The sequence below is a fragment of the Hypanus sabinus genome, chromosome 20, assembly GCF_030144855.1.
Source record: "Hypanus sabinus isolate sHypSab1 chromosome 20, sHypSab1.hap1, whole genome shotgun sequence".
Lineage (NCBI taxonomy): Eukaryota > Metazoa > Chordata > Chondrichthyes > Myliobatiformes > Dasyatidae > Hypanus > Hypanus sabinus.
Window position 1 is genome coordinate 37,754,348 of NC_082725.1, and position 18,799 is coordinate 37,773,146.

Here is an 18,799-nt window from a genome sequence, read left to right on the forward strand (position 1 = left end):
GTGTGAATAAGGGACTACAGAGAAGTCATCCATTAGCAACAAAAGGATAAAATTTGTGTGACTTAATTAGAAGACCTCTGGGTGAGACAGAGAATCAGAAAAACCTTACCAATATTTTACTTAATTTATAATTAGAATTAAGAAAGGGAATTATACCCATTTATTCACATTCCTTTATCCAACTGATCCCAGAGAAAATTTAATCCACTTGTTCAAATTTCCGTCGATTACCTTTACCCTTTTACCTTGCTTGCATTCCTAGTCTGTTGTACATTTCTGTTCTCATCTTTGTCTTGTTCATTTACTTTCTACCCTTGATTTTTCCACACCTTTTCCCTCTACTCTCCTGCTCTCCTCAGACTTTTCCCCTCCCTCTTAGAACCATAGAACATTATAGCACAGTACAGGCCCTTCAGCCCTCCATGTTGTGCCGACCCATATAATCCTTAAAAAAAAGTACTAAACCCACACTACCCCACAACCCTCTATTTTTCTTTCACCCATGTGCCTGTCCAAGAGGCTCTTAAATACCCCTGATGTTTTAGCCTCCACCACCATCCCTGGCAAGTCATTCCAGGCACTCACAACCCTCTGTGTAAAAAAACTTACCCCTGATGTCTCCCCTAAACTTCCCTCCCTTAATTTTGTACATATGCCCTCTGGTGTTTGCTGTTGGTGCCCTTGGAAACAGGTACTGACTATCCACCCTATCTATGCCTCTCATAATCTTGTAGACCTCTATCAATTCCCTTCTCATTCTTCTATGCTCCAAAGAGAAAAGTCCCAGCTCTGCTAACCTTGCTTCATATGACTTGTTCTCCAAACCAGGCAACATCCTGGTAAATCTCCTCTGCACCCTCTCCATAGCTTCCACATCCTTCCTATAATGAGGTGACCAGAATTGAACACAATACTCTTACAGAATAGAAAACACAATAGAGAATACTCTTCTCTACTCTTTTTCCCTCCTTCTTTCCTTCTTTTGGTCTCAACTCCCCAGTCTTCAGTGCTCGTTTTTAATTAACCTCACCCCCCCCCCCCCACCATGTAAGGCTTTTAGTATGTGACTTAACTGTTCACTTTTCTGTTTGTGTGGTTAGATCAGGCTGGGAAAATATTAACAGCCTTACAGAAAGACACAGTCAAAAACACATCAGAAGAAATAACAATGTTTCAAGATGAATCAAACAATCTAAAAGCAGAGGTTAAGTCTTTGGAAACATGTCTTTGTCAACAAAAGCAAAGATATACTGAGGAACTTCAGTCAATTTCAAAGCAGCTAACTCAAGCTCAAAGAGATATGGTAAGGATTCATTGATTTGCTGTGTGAAATGTAGACAGTGTGATTTGATATGATTTTAAATTATTGTGATGTTGTTGGATATTACATGCATCAAGCCTATCCATAGTTATCGACATCTTAACTCAGCTGCAGACTGTAGTTTCATTACCCTTATTATCCATAAAAATCTACTCATTTCAATTTTAAGTTTTTAACAAAGCCTCAGCCTCTACACCTTTTTTCCCTGGGGAAGAGTATTCTGGATTACTAAGCTCTTTTTCAAGTACTTCGTTATGAGCTCTAAAAAATCTGAAAACCTTGCCAAAATTTACCTTGTTGTTCATCCCTATCTCAGACAGTTTGGTACCTCAGCATCTCAGTTGGCTGTGCACTACGGTTTCAAGATCATATTCCCAACATCACTAAAGACCACCTCCTTAACGTTATCTACTCTGCCTCTGCATCAACGTAACTGCTGAATTCCTTAACTGTTAGCAAAGGATCGGTGTAAGTCACTGAGATATGCCACATCAGTGACAGCTGTTGTATCTACCACTGTGATCCCACTTATCTGCAAGAGTTCCATAGCCTTCCATACCTTGGCAATTCAGTACTTCTCTAGATGATTCTTAAATGTTGTGATAGTAACTGCCTCAATCACTTCTTCATGCAGTCCATTCCAGATTCTAAAAGTTCATCTTCTGATATCCTCGAAACCTCCTACCTCTTGTCTTAAACATATGCCCTTTTGTCTTGGACAGCTCCATCATGAGGGGAAACATTTTTACTATCCATCCTATCTATCGCCGTCATAATTTAATTCTCAGCCTCCTCTGCTTTGGAAAAATAAACCGTCTTTGTTGTGTCCCTTCGTAACAGATATATTCCATTCACTTGGTGAATTTTCTCTGCACTCTCTCTAGTTCAATTACAAAGTTTGTACATTATTCTGATTCAGATGTCCTTCCTGTTATGTAGCAGCCAGAAATGCAGACAATACTCATGCACATTGCCCTAACCAGTATTTTATAAAGTTATAATATGACATTCCAGCTGTTACAATCTCTGTCACAGCAGTTGAAGGCAGGTACCCCAAAACACCTTCTTATTCACCAATGCACATGTGCTGCTATTTTCAGGGTTGTGTGAACTTATACTCCATGTTCCCTCTGTTCATCATGACTCTCTAGGCCTTAACCTGTACTGCAGAGGTCCCCAGCCTAGGGTCCATGGACCCCTTTCTTAGCAATATTGGTCCACGCCATAAAAAAGGGTTGGGAATCCCTGCTTTACTGTGTCCTACTGCTGTTTGCTCTCCCAAAAGGCATGTAAACACCCAGAGTTCATTTTATTAGTTACCTACTCTATCTAATAAAGTGGCCTTGAGTGTATGGTCATGGCCTTCTGCATTTGTACCCCAACCACTTGAAGGTTTTATATGTTGTGCGTTCAGAGATGATTTTCTACACACCACTGCTGCATGGCTAATTGAGTTACTCTCACCTTCCTCTCAGCCTGAATCAGTCTGGTCATTCTCCTCTGAGCTCTCTCATTAACAAAACTGCTGCTCACTGCATCTTTTTTTGTTTCTTGCTCTGTTCTCTGTAAATTGTACAGATTGTTGTGCTTGGAAATCCCGGGAGTTCTGCAGTTTCTGAGATACTCAAACTACCCCATCTGGCACCAACAGTCATTCTACAGTCAAAGTCACTTTGGTCACATTTCTTCCCCATTCAGATGTTTGGACTGAACAACAACTGAACAACTTGACCATGACTACATGCTTTTATGTATTGAGTTGCTACCACATGATTGGCTGATTAGATATTTGCATAAATAGGCAGGTGTACAGCTATTTACCAAGTCTGTATTTACTAAGGAAACTGGCATGGAGTCAATGGAAATAAGGCGAACAGTTAGTGAGGTAATGGAACCTATACAGATTGAAGAGGAGGAGGTGCTTGCTACCTTAAGGTAAATCAGAGTAGATAAATCTCCAGGACCTGACAGGGTATTCCCTCAGACCTTGAAGGAGACTAGAGTTGAAATTGCAGGACCCCTGGCAGATATATTTACTATGGGTGTGGTGCTGGAGGATTGGAGGATAGCTCATGTTGTTCCATTGTTTAAAAAAGGCTCTAAAAGTAATCCAGGAAATTATAGGCCGGTAAGTTTGACGTCAGTAGTAGGTAAGTTATTGGAAGGAGTACTAAGAAATAGGATCTACAAGTATTTGGATAGACAGAGACTTATTAGGGAGAGTCAACATGGCTTTGTGCATGGTAGGTCATGTTTAACAAATCTATTAGAGTTTTTTGAGGAGATTACCAGGAAAATGAATGAAGGGAAGGCAGTGGATGTTGTCTACATGGACTTCATTAAGGACTTTGACAAGTTCCCACATGGGAGGTTAGTTAGGAAGATTCAGTCGCTAGGTATACATGGTGATGTAGTAAATTGGATTAGATATTGGCTCAATGGGAGAAGACAGAGAGTGATAGTGGAGGATTGCTTCTCTGAGTGAAGGCCTGTGACTAGTGGTGTGCCACAGAGATCAGTGCTAGGTCCATTGTTATTTGTCATCTATACCAATGATCTGGATGATGATGTGGTAAATTGGATCAGCAAATTTGCCGATGATACAAAGATTGGAGGTGTAGTGGATAGTGAGGAAGGTTTTCAAAGCTTGCAGAGGGATTTGGAAAAATGGGCTGCAAAATGGCAAATGGAGTTTAATACAGACAAGTGAGGTATTTCACTTTGGAAGGACAAACCAAGGTAGAACATACAAGGTAAATGGTAGGGCACTGAGGAGTGCGGTAGAACAGAGGGATCTGGGAATACAGATAGAAAAATCCCTAAAAGAAGTGTCACAGGTAGATAAGGTTGTAAAGAGAGCTTTTGGTACATTGGCCTTTATAAATCGAAGTATTGAGTATAAGAGTTGGAATGTTATGGTGAGGTTGTATAAGATTTTGGTAAGACCAAATTTGGAGTATTGTGTGCAGTTTTGGTCACCTAATTACAGGAAGGATATTAATAAGGTTGAAAGAGTGCAGAGAAGGTTTACAAGGATGTTGCCAGGACTTCAGAAACTGAGTTATAGAGAAAGGTTGAATGGGCTGGGACTTTATTCCCTAGAGCGTAGAAGAATGAGGGGTGATATGATAGAGGTGTATAAAATTATGATGGGTATAGATAGAGTGAATGCAAGCAGGCTTTTTCCACTGAGGCTAGGGGAGAAAAAAACCTGAGGACATGGGTTAAGGGTGAAGGGAAAAGTTTAAAGGGAACATTGGCGGGGGGGCTTCTTCACACAGAGAGTGGTGGGAGTGTGGAATGAGCTGCCAGATGAAGCGGTAAATGTGAGCTCACTTTTAACATTTAAGAAAAACTTGGACAGGTACATGGATGAGAGGTGTATGGAGGGATATGGTCCAGGTGCAGGTCAGTGGGACTAGGCAGATAAACAGTTTGGCACAGCCAAGAAAGGCCAAAAGTCCTATTTCTGTGCCGTAATGTTCGATGGTTCTATACCCAATAAAGTGGCTACTGAGTGTACATCAGGATTAAGTTCCATCTGCCATTGCTTCATCGAACTTCCCAGCTGGTCACAGATGGGAGCTGAGAACATACTGTCTTTCATTTACTTCAAATTCTATTCTTCCACTGTTTTTCTGGGCAACTTCCCATCATCTATCCAGAAATCTGCAGCTCATTTCCAAAAGTAGAGGTAGTTACATTCATCCATTCCTGTAACATCACATGCATCTAATGATGTTCAAGGACTCATACTGTGTTTAAAAGATTTGGACACAGTAGATGCTGATTGACTGGTGGTGGCATCATCATTGGGAGGACAAGATGGGAAGAAGTTTCATTTGGAAGGTTACTGAATTGGAACTGGTGTATTATTGCCACATGTACAATGAAAATTTTGTCATGTATACTGTTTATACATCAAATAGTACATTGAGGTAGAACAAGGTAAAATGATAATAATACAGAATGAAGTGTTAACAACTATGAAAAAATGCAATACGGTTAGACAATAAGCTGCAAGATCCTGAAGTAGTTTGTGAGATCAAGGATCTTTTGAGTACTGGGTCACTACTTGGAATATTGTGTTAACTTCTGGTCACCTCATTATAAGAAGTATACGGAAACTTTAGAGGGTGCAGAGGAGACTTACCAGGACTGGACTAGAGGGCTTGTCTGATGAAGATAGGTTGAGCTAACAAGGGCTTTTCTCTTGGGTACAAAGGAGGATGAGAGGTGACCTGAAGAGGCATAGATGGAGTGGATTGCCAGAGACTTTTTCCCAGGATGGAAATGGCTAGTATAAGGGTCCACAACTTTAAGTTGATTGGAGGAAAGTATAGTGAAGAGATACATTTACTGTTGATCCTGCCTGGGTGGCCTGGGTTATAGGGGCACTGTACAGATAAACTTTGCATCAGTTGCCTCCATCTCTCACATTGTGGGTGAGTACCTGGGTTGCGCCAAAGTTCTCTCCGGTCCACTCTGCAAAGTTGTCTGTCCATTTCTTCCTCTGTCTGCCCCTTTTTCTTTTCCCCTCAACCGTTCCCTGAAGAATGGTCTTTGACAGTCCCCTTAATCTTGTTATGTGGCCAAACCATCTCGGTTTCCTCTTCCTTACTGTGGACAGTAGATCCTTGCAGTGTCTCATATGCTGGGTGATGGTTCTTCATACTTCATCATTTGAGATGTGGCCTGTATAGGAGATGCCAAGGAGCCTTCCAATGCATCTAACTTCTACTACCTAGATCATCTTTTGCAGTTCTGTTGTCAAAGTCCATAATTTGCATGCATACAAGAAGGTGGTGAGCACAGTGCATGCAGGAGTATCAACTTGGATTTGAGAGCGACGTTATCATTTCTCCAGATTTGTTTTAGTTTAGCTAGTGTTGCTGTTGTTTGGGCTGTCTTTGCAAGGACTTAAGGCTTTGATTATTCTTGATACTTGAAACATTTGATAGTCTCTAGTTCTTGTCTTTTGACTATGATTTTTGTTGTGATTGGCTCATCACTGTTTCTCATCAGCTTGGTTTTATCAGCACTGATCTCTATGCCATGTCTGATAGATGTATTGTCCAGATAGTTCATGAGGCAGCTAATTCATCCTCACTTCCTGCCAGCCCATTAATGTCATCAGCAAACCTGAGGTTGGTTATGATATGGTCTTCTAGGACATTTGTTGTTACTTGCTCCAGGAAAATGTTGAACAGCTTGGGTGAGAGGAGGCAGCCTTGTCAGACTCCAACTGATGTGTAGAACCACTTTCTAACTATGCCTTGAACAAGTACTGCACTGCTAACTTTGCTACTTTTGATGGTTTGGATCAGCTTCTGGTCCATGTTGTATCTCTTCATTGTGGCCCAGAGTGCATCATGCCAAACCCTATCAAACGCCTTCTTGAAGCCTATGAACACATGGAAGATGTCCTCTTGATGTTGGTTGTATTTCTCACACAGGGCTCGGAGCTTGAATATCTGTTCTGTTGTGCTTCTTCCACTTCTAAATCCAGCCTGCTCTTCTGCGGTTATTTCTTTTGTCTGTGGTTTCAACACCATCTGGCTTGCATGGCTGAAAGGACTTGTGGTTCTATAATTCTGGCATGCTGAAGGTTGCCTTTCTTGGGGAGACTGATGAGGAGTGATTTTGTCCAGGGTGTTGGCCATTCCTCGTTCCACCATTCAAAGTTTTCCTGGAGCAAATAATGACAGATTGGTGAGGATGTCTATCACTGTCTCTCTCCATGTTTTATCAGCTCGACCGTGATGTCGTCTATTCCTGTATCTTTCCCATTCTTCAGCAAACTTCTGGCTGTTTCTACTTCTTCCCGCAGAATTAGAAAGTCATCATCATTTGACAAGTCCTGTCTTGCGAGTACTGGGATCTCCTTGGATCTGACAGTTGTAAAGGTCTGAACAATACTCAATCCATCTTCATCTTCTGTGAGGCAGTTTCCTTCTTCATTTTGGGTGGTGCTGGCTCATGTCAGTGTCTGTTTAATGAGGCCCTTCACAATTTGAAATGTTGGTCTGCTGTTGTTCTTATTCAGGTTATCTTCTGTCTCTGTACATTGTCTCTCAATCCATTCTTCCTTGGCCCTGATCATGTTTTTCTGCAATCTTCCTTGCCCCCGCCTTGGCATTCCAGGCCCGTGGATGATTAGAATGCCTTTTTGTCCACGTTGTCAATAATGGCCTGGAGTTGGGTATAGAAATCCTCCACTTCACCATCCTTATAGTCAGTTATTGGTTTGCAGGCCTGTATTATTGTGATGTTGAAAGATGCTGCCCTGAGGCGGATGGAAATAAGTGTGCTTAATACTCGGTGGCACCAGAGTACTGAGTTCTTGATGCTCTTGTTGACAAGAAATCCTACCCCATTGGCATGTTTGTCAAACAGTCATCCCCCATAAACTGGTCAGCAGACTGAACACTCTTGGCCTTGGTTCCTCCCTGTGCTCTTGGGTCATGGACTTTCTCACAGACCGACCACAGCAAGTCGGAGTTGGTAAGCACAACTCCACCACTCTCATCTTAAAAACAGGCCCCCCCACAGGGCTGTGTGCTGAGTTCTATGCTCTACACACTCTTCACACATGACTGCACCCCCATCTACTCCTTCAATTCCATAATTAAATTTGCAGACGATACCACAGTGGTTGGCCTGATCTCGGACGAGGATGAAACAGCCTACAGGCTCGAAGTGGATCATCTGACAGAGTGGTATAAGGAAACAGCCTAGTCCTTAACACTTCTAAAACAAAAGAGATGATCATTGACTTCAGGAGATCAAAGGACAGAGTACACACCCCTCTCCATATATATGGAGAGGTGGTGGAAAGTGTGGAAAACCTAAAGTTCCTTGGAGTTATGCTGTCAGAACAGCTGACATGGATCACCAACACCTCGCTGACATGGACCACCAACACCTCGCTGACATGGACCACCAACACCTCGATGCTTGTTAAAAAGACACAACACAGACTCTTCCTCCTCAGAAAGCTGAAACAGGCCAAACTCCCACAAAAGCTGTTGCTTAACTTCTACAGAAGCACAATTGGAACCATCCTGACCAACAGCACCACAGTGTGGTATGCCAGCTGCACAGCCACTGAGCAACAAGACCTGCATCTCGTGGGGAAGGCGGCCCAGCAAATTGTCAGGACAGAGCTCCCAGGACTGGACATCATCTATTCCAGCAAGCTCAGGAGGGAAGCAATCAGTATAACCAGAGACACCAGACACCCCAGCCACTCCCTGTCTGACCCGCTGCCGTACAGCAAAAGGTTCAGGACACTAAAAGCCAGAACAAATAGACTGAGGAGCAACTTCTACCCCAGAGCTGTGGCCTCCACACCAATCCCACAGAACAATGACTGAAACTGTGAGCACACACAAGGACTCAAATTCTTGCACTAACGGCACTTTGTGCATTACTGTGATATTCTGGTGCTGCTGCAACTTATTTTCTGCTACTTATCTATTTAATACTGTTTTTCTATTACTGTCTTGTTTTTATCTACCACTTTATTTAATTACCTGAGAGGAAGCCAGAGTTTCATTGTATCTATATATAATGACAATAAAGATCATTCATTCATTCTCCACTGTAGTATAGTATATGGCCTTCCTCAGTAAGATGTTCTCTAGGTTTTTCCACCTGACTAAAGAATCACATGATGTGCCAGGTATACCTCTCCAACTCATATGTGAGCTCCTGCTGTTTCCCTGCTTGGGCAAGTTTTCTCATGTTCTGTGTAGCTAATGATATATAATCTTTCCCATGGATCTTCTGAGGTGAGGTTACACCAGTAGTATACTTAACACCTCCACCCTGGTGTGCAACAGATAATGTAGTCCTTGGGTGACCCAGGCAGCAACCAATCCGGTACGGGGACTTTTACTAGGTCCATCATGTCGTATGTCTTGGGCTGGTCAGGCCAGGCAGTGCCTATCCCTCTCCAGGCCAGACCACAGCCAGTGTCCGCCAACTCAGTGGCTCACCCTGGTCTCGAACCTATGGCCATTGTAGTTCTTTGGTGAACTCATCTGTCCTGACCAGTGATTTTGTCAATGAGGTCCTTCACCCAGTGATGTCATGTTAATATCACCCCCTCATGTCATTTAGCCTGCCAACTGAAGCGGTGTCCCAATTGGAGACAAGACAAGAAAGATTTAGGAGATGGATGAGGACCAGTGATGGCTGTCCACCCTACGAGGTAGAGTGCAGCTACCAGACATCAAAGGTATAACCTCTATCCCAGAGAGTGATGGGTGTGTGGAACGCCCAGCCAGGGGTGGCGGTAGAGGCAGATAGATAAACACATGGATGATAGAAAAATGGAGGATTATGTAAGAAAGAAGGGTTAGCTTGATCGAAAGTAGGTTAGAATGTCAGCACAAAACATTGTGGGCTGAAGGGCCTGTCCTGTGTTGTAATTTTCTATAGTTTGTGCTTCTCCAGACAGAGTGAAAAGCTCAGTTATAGAGGATATGCTTATGAGTGATAACATAAGTAAAAATAGGGTTCAAGCAGGAAATTAGTCACGTAGAATGAAGCAAATAAACCAACATAGAATGGTTGGGCTCAGAGGAGGCAGAGTGCAAGGGTGGGGGAAAATAATGTGTCTAATTGATCTTCCTTCAATGCAATAACCCTCTGCGTTCCTCCAGTTGTAACCCCCTTCCCTGCGCATCCCACTTGTGGCAGCTTTGCCTTCAACTATCTAGAATTCCACTTCAGTAACTTTAGGTCTTTTTATTTCTTTCCTCCTCCTTCTTTAAGATAATCCTGAAAACCTTCCAATTTAAGGCCGTTTTCAAATATCTCATCCTTCATCAATTTTTATTAATGATCCTTATGCGGAATAAAAAGTGTGAAGTTTTGATACATTAAAGATGCTGTGAAAGTGTGGCTAGTTACAGTGTAACTAAGAATCAGTTTAACACTGAGAACAATCTTCCTTGGGGTAAATGCCTTTTTGAAAAAAAAGGAAGGCTGATTGTTTAGGTGTATGGTTACTTAGGTATGTGTGGAAAGGCAATGAGTTTATTATTGCCAAGTATTAAAAAATTCACTGTATTGTTTTGAACATAAAAGATTGAATCATAAACCCAAACAATAGAATGAAAAGTGGAGACGATCTCAATAGTGGTAGAAACACATAGAGCTAGGCTTAAACATATGAAACCCCTTTTTACTAGGTGTCTCTAGAACTGTGGCTCATTAGCCCCTTACTAACAGCCACTAGACACAGCCTTGAGAAAAACCACCTTTCTCAAACGCCTTACATCTGGAGTCGGTATTACTTGCGTCCCACCAAAACCAGGAAGTTGAGATGTCTTGACGACTCAAACTCCGATCTGTGTGAATACTGTGTAAATACTGCCCCCCATGCAATTTACCCATTGGCAAGAAATAACAGATCATACACTGCATACAATTATAAGGAGATATATTTACTGATATCAGCTTTATTGAAGTTAGTAGGAAAAGAAAAGGGCCCATTAACCCAGTCCATATGTGCACATAAGTTGGTGCTCATTTTGAAGTTAGCTTAACTCGTGGGCTCGACCCACAGTCTGCACGAAAGCACTCTCCACCTTCTGAATTTTGCTTTAATTCCACCTCAAACAAATGGGTTCCTCCCATGTGAGTATTGGTCCTTCCTCCTTGAAGTAACTCATCTGTGCCACCCGGATGGCATCCTCAGCCATCTTCCCTCCTGGCTCCCGCCAAAAAGCCTCGACCCACACCAGAGACCGTCACAAAAACCTGTCCGCTCAACATTCTCTAGAATCTTCTCCCAATTCTACCATCCTGATCGGCTGACACAACATTCCTAAGCTGAACAACCTAGCTCCTCATCTTTAGCTCATACCCAAACATGCTAAAAACAGAATGGTCCATTCCTACAGAACTGCTAAGATGAAGTACCTACAACATAGCAGTAAAAATCTTAACCAGGACATTACACATATATATGCATACAATGGTTTTATGTTGACAAATAGTTTGAATTGTTTTATAGTTGGATTTTCACTTTCTTGCCAGCCCCAAGAAAATCATAATGATTGCTGTTTTTTGTGTTTTACCCATTGCAATTTATCAGCAAATTATGACTTGCAAATCAATTAGGATGTCATTAAATTAAATATTTGTTGTCCTTTTCCTCTTTGATATAACTTCAATACTTCCATTAATCCTGCTTAACTGTCATTGTATTTTAATAGAAAGTCATGAAGCATCATTTAACTCAGACCATGGAGGAGAAAAATCAACTACAGAATTGTCTGATAAAATTAGAACAAAAATCACAAAATGTTTCCAGTTCTACAAGCCAACAAGTTGAAGGTGTGATGTTATGAATGAACTTTTATTGTGTGAGCAGTATGTATGAATATGTATTTTAAAGAAAAAGCTTTGTTTTATGATTTAAAACTAACCAGTTTGCAAACTGTGGAATGGCTAAACCTATATCTTGCATGATAGGAGGTTAGAAAATGAATTCTTCCAACATACAGTCAGTGGCCACTTATTAGGTACACCTCTTGTTAATGCAATTATCCTATCAGCCAATCATAAGGCAGCAACTCAATGCACGAAAGCATGCAGACATGGTCAAGGGTTCAGTTGTTCAGATTAAACATCTGAATGGGGAATAAATATGATCTAAGTGACTGACCATGCATTGACTGTTGGTGCCAGATGGGGTGGTTTGAGTATCTCACATATAGCTGATCTGGGATTTTCAAGTGCAATAGTCTGTAGAGTTTGGTGCAAAAAGCAAAAGAAAAACATTCAGTGAGTGACAATTCGGTGGATGAAAATGTCTTGTTAATGAGGACAGAAAAGTATGGTGAGACTGGTTCAAGCTGACAGGAAGGCAGCAGTAACTCAAATACCAGCGGATTATAACAGTGGTGTGGAGAACATCATCTCTGAATGTGCTGCACATTGAGCCTTGAAGTGGATGGACTGCAGCAGCGAAAGACCTCAAACAGACACTCAGTGACAAACTTTATTAGATACAGGAGGTACCCAATAAACTGGGCACTGAGTGTAGTTAATTCGTCAACATGCTTGTTGAAACTAGTGCACCATTTGTTCTGAGTTGTATTTTAGGATTCGGAGAATAAGCAAAGCCATTTGTAATTATTTTGCTTTCCCACCAAGACATCTTTCGGCTTACTTCAATTCAATTGATTACATCATTGGTTCTAAATCAAAAAGTATTGGACCTACTTCATGACTTTCACAGATCCAAAAGCACAACTTTAGTGGTGCCATCTGCTGGATGTGACTTTAAACAGGAAATTCATTGTCCTGTCCTTGAGTTAGGATTTTGAGGTGACTATTCGCTGTGAAATTAAACTGTTTGTCCTACTAGTACACAAAACTTCCAATGCACTGTTTAACACAAGAAACATGCAAACAAATTCCCCAAATAATTTTGCTTTTAAGTAATCATGATCCCAGAATCATGTGAAACTGACTGACTTTATTATAGGCCCCAGTTACTTTGAGTTTACAGCTCTGACTTGGTCTTGGATTACTAGTCCTTGCAGGCTTGAAGTGCATGCACTGATTGAATTTGTGTGTGTTTGAGTCACTTTTTATACAATTGAACAATAGTCTGGTATGAACAAGCAAGCCTGCCTATGCTTTCTTTCTTTTGATCTTTTAGTTTTGTTTATTCCTTTAGTCAATTTTGGATTCTATTTGTCGACCACCTGACAATTCTGACTCTATAATCTGGTTAGTAAACACATCATTCATATCTTGCCTCAAGTTTGTTAATATCCTTGCAATGGTTCTTCACATCCTCCCTCATACCCAAAATGTCAACTAGTTTTTGTTTCATCAGCAAACTTGGGGTTATGACATTTTATCCCTTCATCCAACTTACTGCTATACTGTGTGATTATCTGAGGCTCTTGCATTGATCCACTTGGTCAGTCTGCCTACCCAAGTAGAATTCCATCTTTAGTCCAATTTAAGAAAATTATAAAATCCATTTTAATTTATTATTCCTCATTCTGTGTGCTCTATCCTTGTTAATTTCCTATTTGCTACCTCATAGAAAGATTTTCAGAAATCTAAATTTATCACATCCAATTGTTCCTCTATACCTGTTCTGCTAGTCACATCGTCAAAGAACTCCCAAGATTAGTTGTGCATTGGTCAATAAGACTCTGTTCATTCCTACTGACTTTGTGCTAACAGGTCAGTAAGTCTCTGTTTTTGTTTTCATTTTGAGAATAGTGGAGTCATACTTATTACCCTTCCATCCACAGGAAGAACTCTAAAATGTACAGAACCTCAGTGGCTGATACAATAGCATTCATCATTTCTAAAATAGCCTTTTTTTTTCAAACCTCTGGGACACAAGTCATCAGATCCTTGAGAAAATTCTTTCACATAATGGTCACTGTTTCCTCTAAAGACAGTTTGTCAAGTTTACCAGTTAATCCTTTTCCATTGCAGAAAACAAGATTGGAGTTTCCCCTGCTGGTTCTTCAACATATTAATCTAGAAAAACATCTTCGAAACTTTATGAATTAATCTTCTACCTTATTACAATAAATTTGATTTATTAAGTCTATGTAGGTTAAAGTCTACAGTATTAACCCCACACACATATACACATATGATTTCCTGATTTACACCATAGTCAATATTATAGTTAGCATTTTGTGTTCTACAAATAACTCCTACCAACATTTTCTGGACAAAGATAAAGAGAAGCCATGCTTTATTTGTCATACATACATTGAAATATACAGAAATTTTTTTCGTTTGTATCAAATCAAATCAGCGAGAAATGTGCTGGGCGGCCCACAGGCATCACCACTCTTCCAGCACCAACATAACATGCCCACAACATACTAACCCTAACCCGTACATTTTTGGAATGTGGTAGGAAACTGGAGCACTCAGAGGAAACCCACATGGTCATAGGGAGAATGTATAAACTCCATACAGACAGCGGCAGAAATTAAATCCTGATCTTAGAGCAGGTGCTGTATTAGAGGTACGCTAACTACTGTGCTACCGTGGCACCCATTGCTGTTTCTTAGCTTGACACAAATTTATTGTTGTTTTCCTTCAAAGGTCTACTCTTTTTTCAAGATTGTTTCTCACCTCCACTGATCTCCCTTATCAGTGGTGCTCCATCATCCTTTTCCTTTTTGTTCAAAGGCTGAATGCCCTGGAATATTTGTAAGAGGAGGGCATTTCATTGCCTTTCAGCCAATGTTGTTAGAGCAGTCATTTCTCTCATGTCTATACCTGACACCTTGCTATGCACAAAGTTACTACTTTGTTCACTCCACAGCATTAGTGACCACTGTTGAATTAAGAAAATGTAGACTTGATTAACACCATTGCTAAAACTACACTTCTCTTGTGATATAAGCTTGTATCACTTTTCTGAGCTTCATTTTTATGTTTGTCTATTTAGACCTGCAGAAACATAATGAGCAGCTGCGTTGTGAGATTGACAGTCTGAAGCACCAGGCCCAAAGTTACATCAAGATTCAGGAACTGACTGAAAAGCTCCAAGAAAGCCACAGGTAACCGGCAATTAAGTGGGAGAGGGAAGGATACAACTTTGAGGAGTGCTTAAACCACGGGTATTTACAAACCTGTCAAATAACTGTGAGCAAGTAATTCCCACATTACTCTGATTGAATTTTACCACAAGTGACTGACACAATTACGTGCTGCTGGAATAGACAGGTTTCCTGTCAAACCCCCGTGGGAAATTCTTTTCCAGTTGACTTCTCCTTGAAAGTGTATTGCAATTACAGGCCCACTCTGGGAGTGTCCTTGGATTTTCAGTGTAATGTTGGTCCTATTTTTCATCCCCATTTATGCCTTGATCAATCTGCTGTAGGCTGTAGACAATGCAGTCTGTGAAAAGAATAGCAACTTTGTATAGAGAATCAGCTTGATCAAAGAAAAAGGGAAGTGGTAGAGGGCCACTACTCTGTGACCAATGGTGTCCTGTAAGGATGAATGCTGTTTGTAATATATGTAGACCTTATGAAAACAGGTTGAATGAAATCGGCCTTTTCTCCTTGGGGCAACGGAGGATGAGAGGTAACCTGTCAGAGGTGTATAAGATGATGAGAGGCATTGATCATGTGGATAGTCAGAGGCTTTTTCCCCAGGGCTGAAATGGTTGCCATAAGAGGACACAGGTTTAAGGTGCTGGGGAGTAGGTGCAGAGGAGATGTCAGGGGTAAGTTTTTTACTCAGAGTGGTGAGTGCATGGAATGGGCTGCCAGCAATGGTGGTGGAGGCAGATACTATAGGGTCTTTTAAGAGACTTTTGGATAGGTACACGGAGCTTAGAAAAGTAGAGGGCTATGGGGAAGTCTAGTAATTTCGAAAGTAGGGACATGTTTGGCACAACTTCGTGGGCCAAAGGGCCTGTATTGTGCTGTAGGTTTTCTATGTTTCTATAACATGTAGGAGCAGAACTAGTCCTTTCAGCCCATCAACTTGTTCCACCATTCAATCATGGCTGATTTACTTTTCTGAACTCCATTCTACTGCCTTCCCCCTTAACCTCTTAGCAGCCTTACCAATCAAAAGCATATTAATCTGTGCCTTAACTAGACCCAATAACTTAGCTACCGCAGCCCTCTATAGCAACGAATTCCAGATTCACAACCCTCTACCTGAAGAAAATCCCTTTTAGTTTCAAAGGGATGTTGCTCTATTCTGAGGCTGTATTCTTTGATCCTAATGAAAACTACTGACTTTGTCCACTCTCACCAGGCTTTTCAATATCCAGTAGATTTCAATGGGATCTTCCCCGATCCTTTTTAGCAACATGAAGTACAGGCCAGTGGCATCAATTGCTCCTCACACTAAAGCCTTCCTTTCCTGGGATCATACTTGTCAACCTCCTCTTCAGAGCCAGCACAACCATCCTCAGATACGGGGCCCAGTTTTCCAAATGCCATCTAATTTATCTCTTATAAAGTCTCGGCACTACAACCTTGCTTTTGTGTTTTAGTGCTCTCTTGAAGGGTCTCGGCCTGAAGCATTGAATGTTTAATTCCCTCCTTAGATGCTTCCTGAGATCCTCCAGTATGTAGTGTGTTGCTATGGATTTCCAGAACCTGTCTTTCTAACATTGTTTTTGCCTCCTTTACTACGGACTTAATTACTACCTGCAAGTTGAACTTAAGGAATTCCTGAACTAGGACTTCCAAGATCCTTTGCACCACTAATTTCTGAATTCTCTCTCCATTTAGTCTACATCTTTAATCTTCCTACCTCACCATTCGCTATGCTGTATTTAATCTGCCACTTCTTTGTCCATTCTCTCAACTTGTCCAAATCCTCCTACAGACTCCCTGCACTACATGTTCCTCTCCCTAGCTTGGTATTGTCTGTGAACTTGGTGACAATGTCATCAGTTTCTTGATCCAGATCATTAATACGTAAAGTGAACAGTATACATAAATGATCAGTGATTATGTTATGTTTAGCAAGGTTGCAGACAAAGATAAAATTTGGTACAGATGTAGATAGTGAAGCAGAATATAAATCAGCTGGAAATCTTGATGGGAAAAATAGGAGATGGAGTTTAATTCAGACAACTGTGAGATGTTGAATTTTGGAAGGTCAAATGTAAAAAGATATACTAAATGGCAGGATGCTAAGGAGAGGCATCTTGGTGCAAGCCCATTGCTCTCTAAAGTTTCAACAAAAGTAGATAAGGTGGTAATGAAGGTATTCAACAAGCTTACCTTCATCTGTCATGGTGACGCTTATAAAAGTTGGCAAGTTATGTTGTACCTGTGGTTTGGCCATATTTGGCAATACTGTATGCGATTCTGGTCACTACACTACAGGATGGATGTGGAGGCATTAGAGAGGGAGCACACGAAACTAATGGGATGTTGCCTCCTGGATTAGAGTGTAGCATCTATAAGGATGGGGAAGGTAATCTGCCAATGCTCTTTATAACTGGTACAAGTTTAAGGTCGGGGCAGGGTTTAAAGGAGATGCTCAGGCAATAATGTTTTTTTTAAACAGAAAGTAGAATATGCTGCCAAGGGTGGTGGAGGAACAGACACAATACTGACATTTAAGAGGCATTTGGACAGACATATGAATATAGATTGGAAAGTTAAATCTTTCTGATGTTGACAGTGACAAAATGTGAAGAATTTAATGCCTCACAGTGTTAAACATTTTGTGAGGAATACCCTTAAGCTAGTATATTAGGAAAAGCTGACAAAGGCCCACAATTCTGTGTTAATTTTCTAAAAACAATTCTAACATTTTACCTTCACATTTGTTTTCTTATGAATTCATTTGAGCAAAGAAAAACAATTATGCGCCTTCTAATTTTTTCCCAGAAACTAACCACTGCTGTTTTACAATCATCCTTACTAATGACCCTCTCCAATCAACTTTGGTCAGCTTCTCTCTCATACCTCTGTTGTAAATCCTTTTCCTCCAATGTAAAACTAACACATCTGACTATCTTCTTTCTCAAACTGCAAGGTGAACTTTATCATATTATGGTCATTGCCTCTTAAGGGTTCATTTACCTTAAGCTCCCTAATCAAATCTGGTTGATTATACAACACCCAATCCAGAATTGTCTTTTCTCTCATTGGCTCAATGACAAACAAGTTGCTGTAAAATGCTATCTTATAGGCATTCTACAAATTCGTTCTCTTGGGATCCAGCTTGAACATGATTTTCCCAATCTACCTGCATATTGAAATCCCCCAATGCCATTGTAACATTGCCCATTTTTAGATGCGTTTCTATGTCCCATGGTAATTTATACCCCACATCCTAGCTAGTTTGGATGCTTGTATACAACTTCTATCAAGATCTTTTTAACCTTGCGGGGTTTTTTAAACTCTACTCACTCTACACAAGAATGTCTGCATCATTACTTTTTACCTATGTTTCCCCATATATATTTCATTACGAGTTTGAGATTTGTTACCTAAAACACTCCAAAACTTTGATAGGCTGCATCACTGTCTGGGGGGTGGCACTACTGAACAGGATCGAAGCAAGCTGCAGAAAGTCGTAAAATTAGTCAGCTGCATCATAGGTACTAGCCTCTAGTATCCAAGAAATCATTAAGGACCCCCACCACCCAGGACATGCCCTCTTCTCATTGTTACCATCAGGAAGGAGGTATAGAAACCTGAAGTGATTCAGGAACAGCTTCCCCTCTGCCATCGAATTTCTAAATGGACATTGAACCCATGAACACTACCTCACTACTTTTTTTTAAATTTCTGTTCTTGCGCAACTTATTTTAATTAAACTATTTAATATACTTACTGTAATTCAGTTTTTTTTCCCGGTATTTATCATGTATTACATTGTACTGCTGCTGCAAAGTTATCAAATTTCTCGACCTATGCCGGTCATACTAAACCTGATTCTGATGTTACAAGTTAGGGGCTGGGAAATAATTTGCATGGGAAT

At 40.8% G+C, this 18,799-nt stretch overlaps 1 protein-coding gene across 1 annotated transcript in view; it reads left to right on the forward strand.

Annotated features, from left to right (window-relative positions):
* Positions 1-18,799, forward strand: part of cep72 (centrosomal protein 72) — a 217,609-nt gene that overhangs the window by 191,722 nt on the left and 7,088 nt on the right. The window contains exons 13-15 of the mRNA XM_059944915.1: positions 1,101-1,303; positions 11,551-11,671; positions 14,781-14,892. Coding sequence (XP_059800898.1) covers positions 1,101-1,303; positions 11,551-11,671; positions 14,781-14,892 — 436 coding nt within the window. The remainder of the gene's footprint in view (positions 1-1,100; positions 1,304-11,550; positions 11,672-14,780; positions 14,893-18,799) is intronic.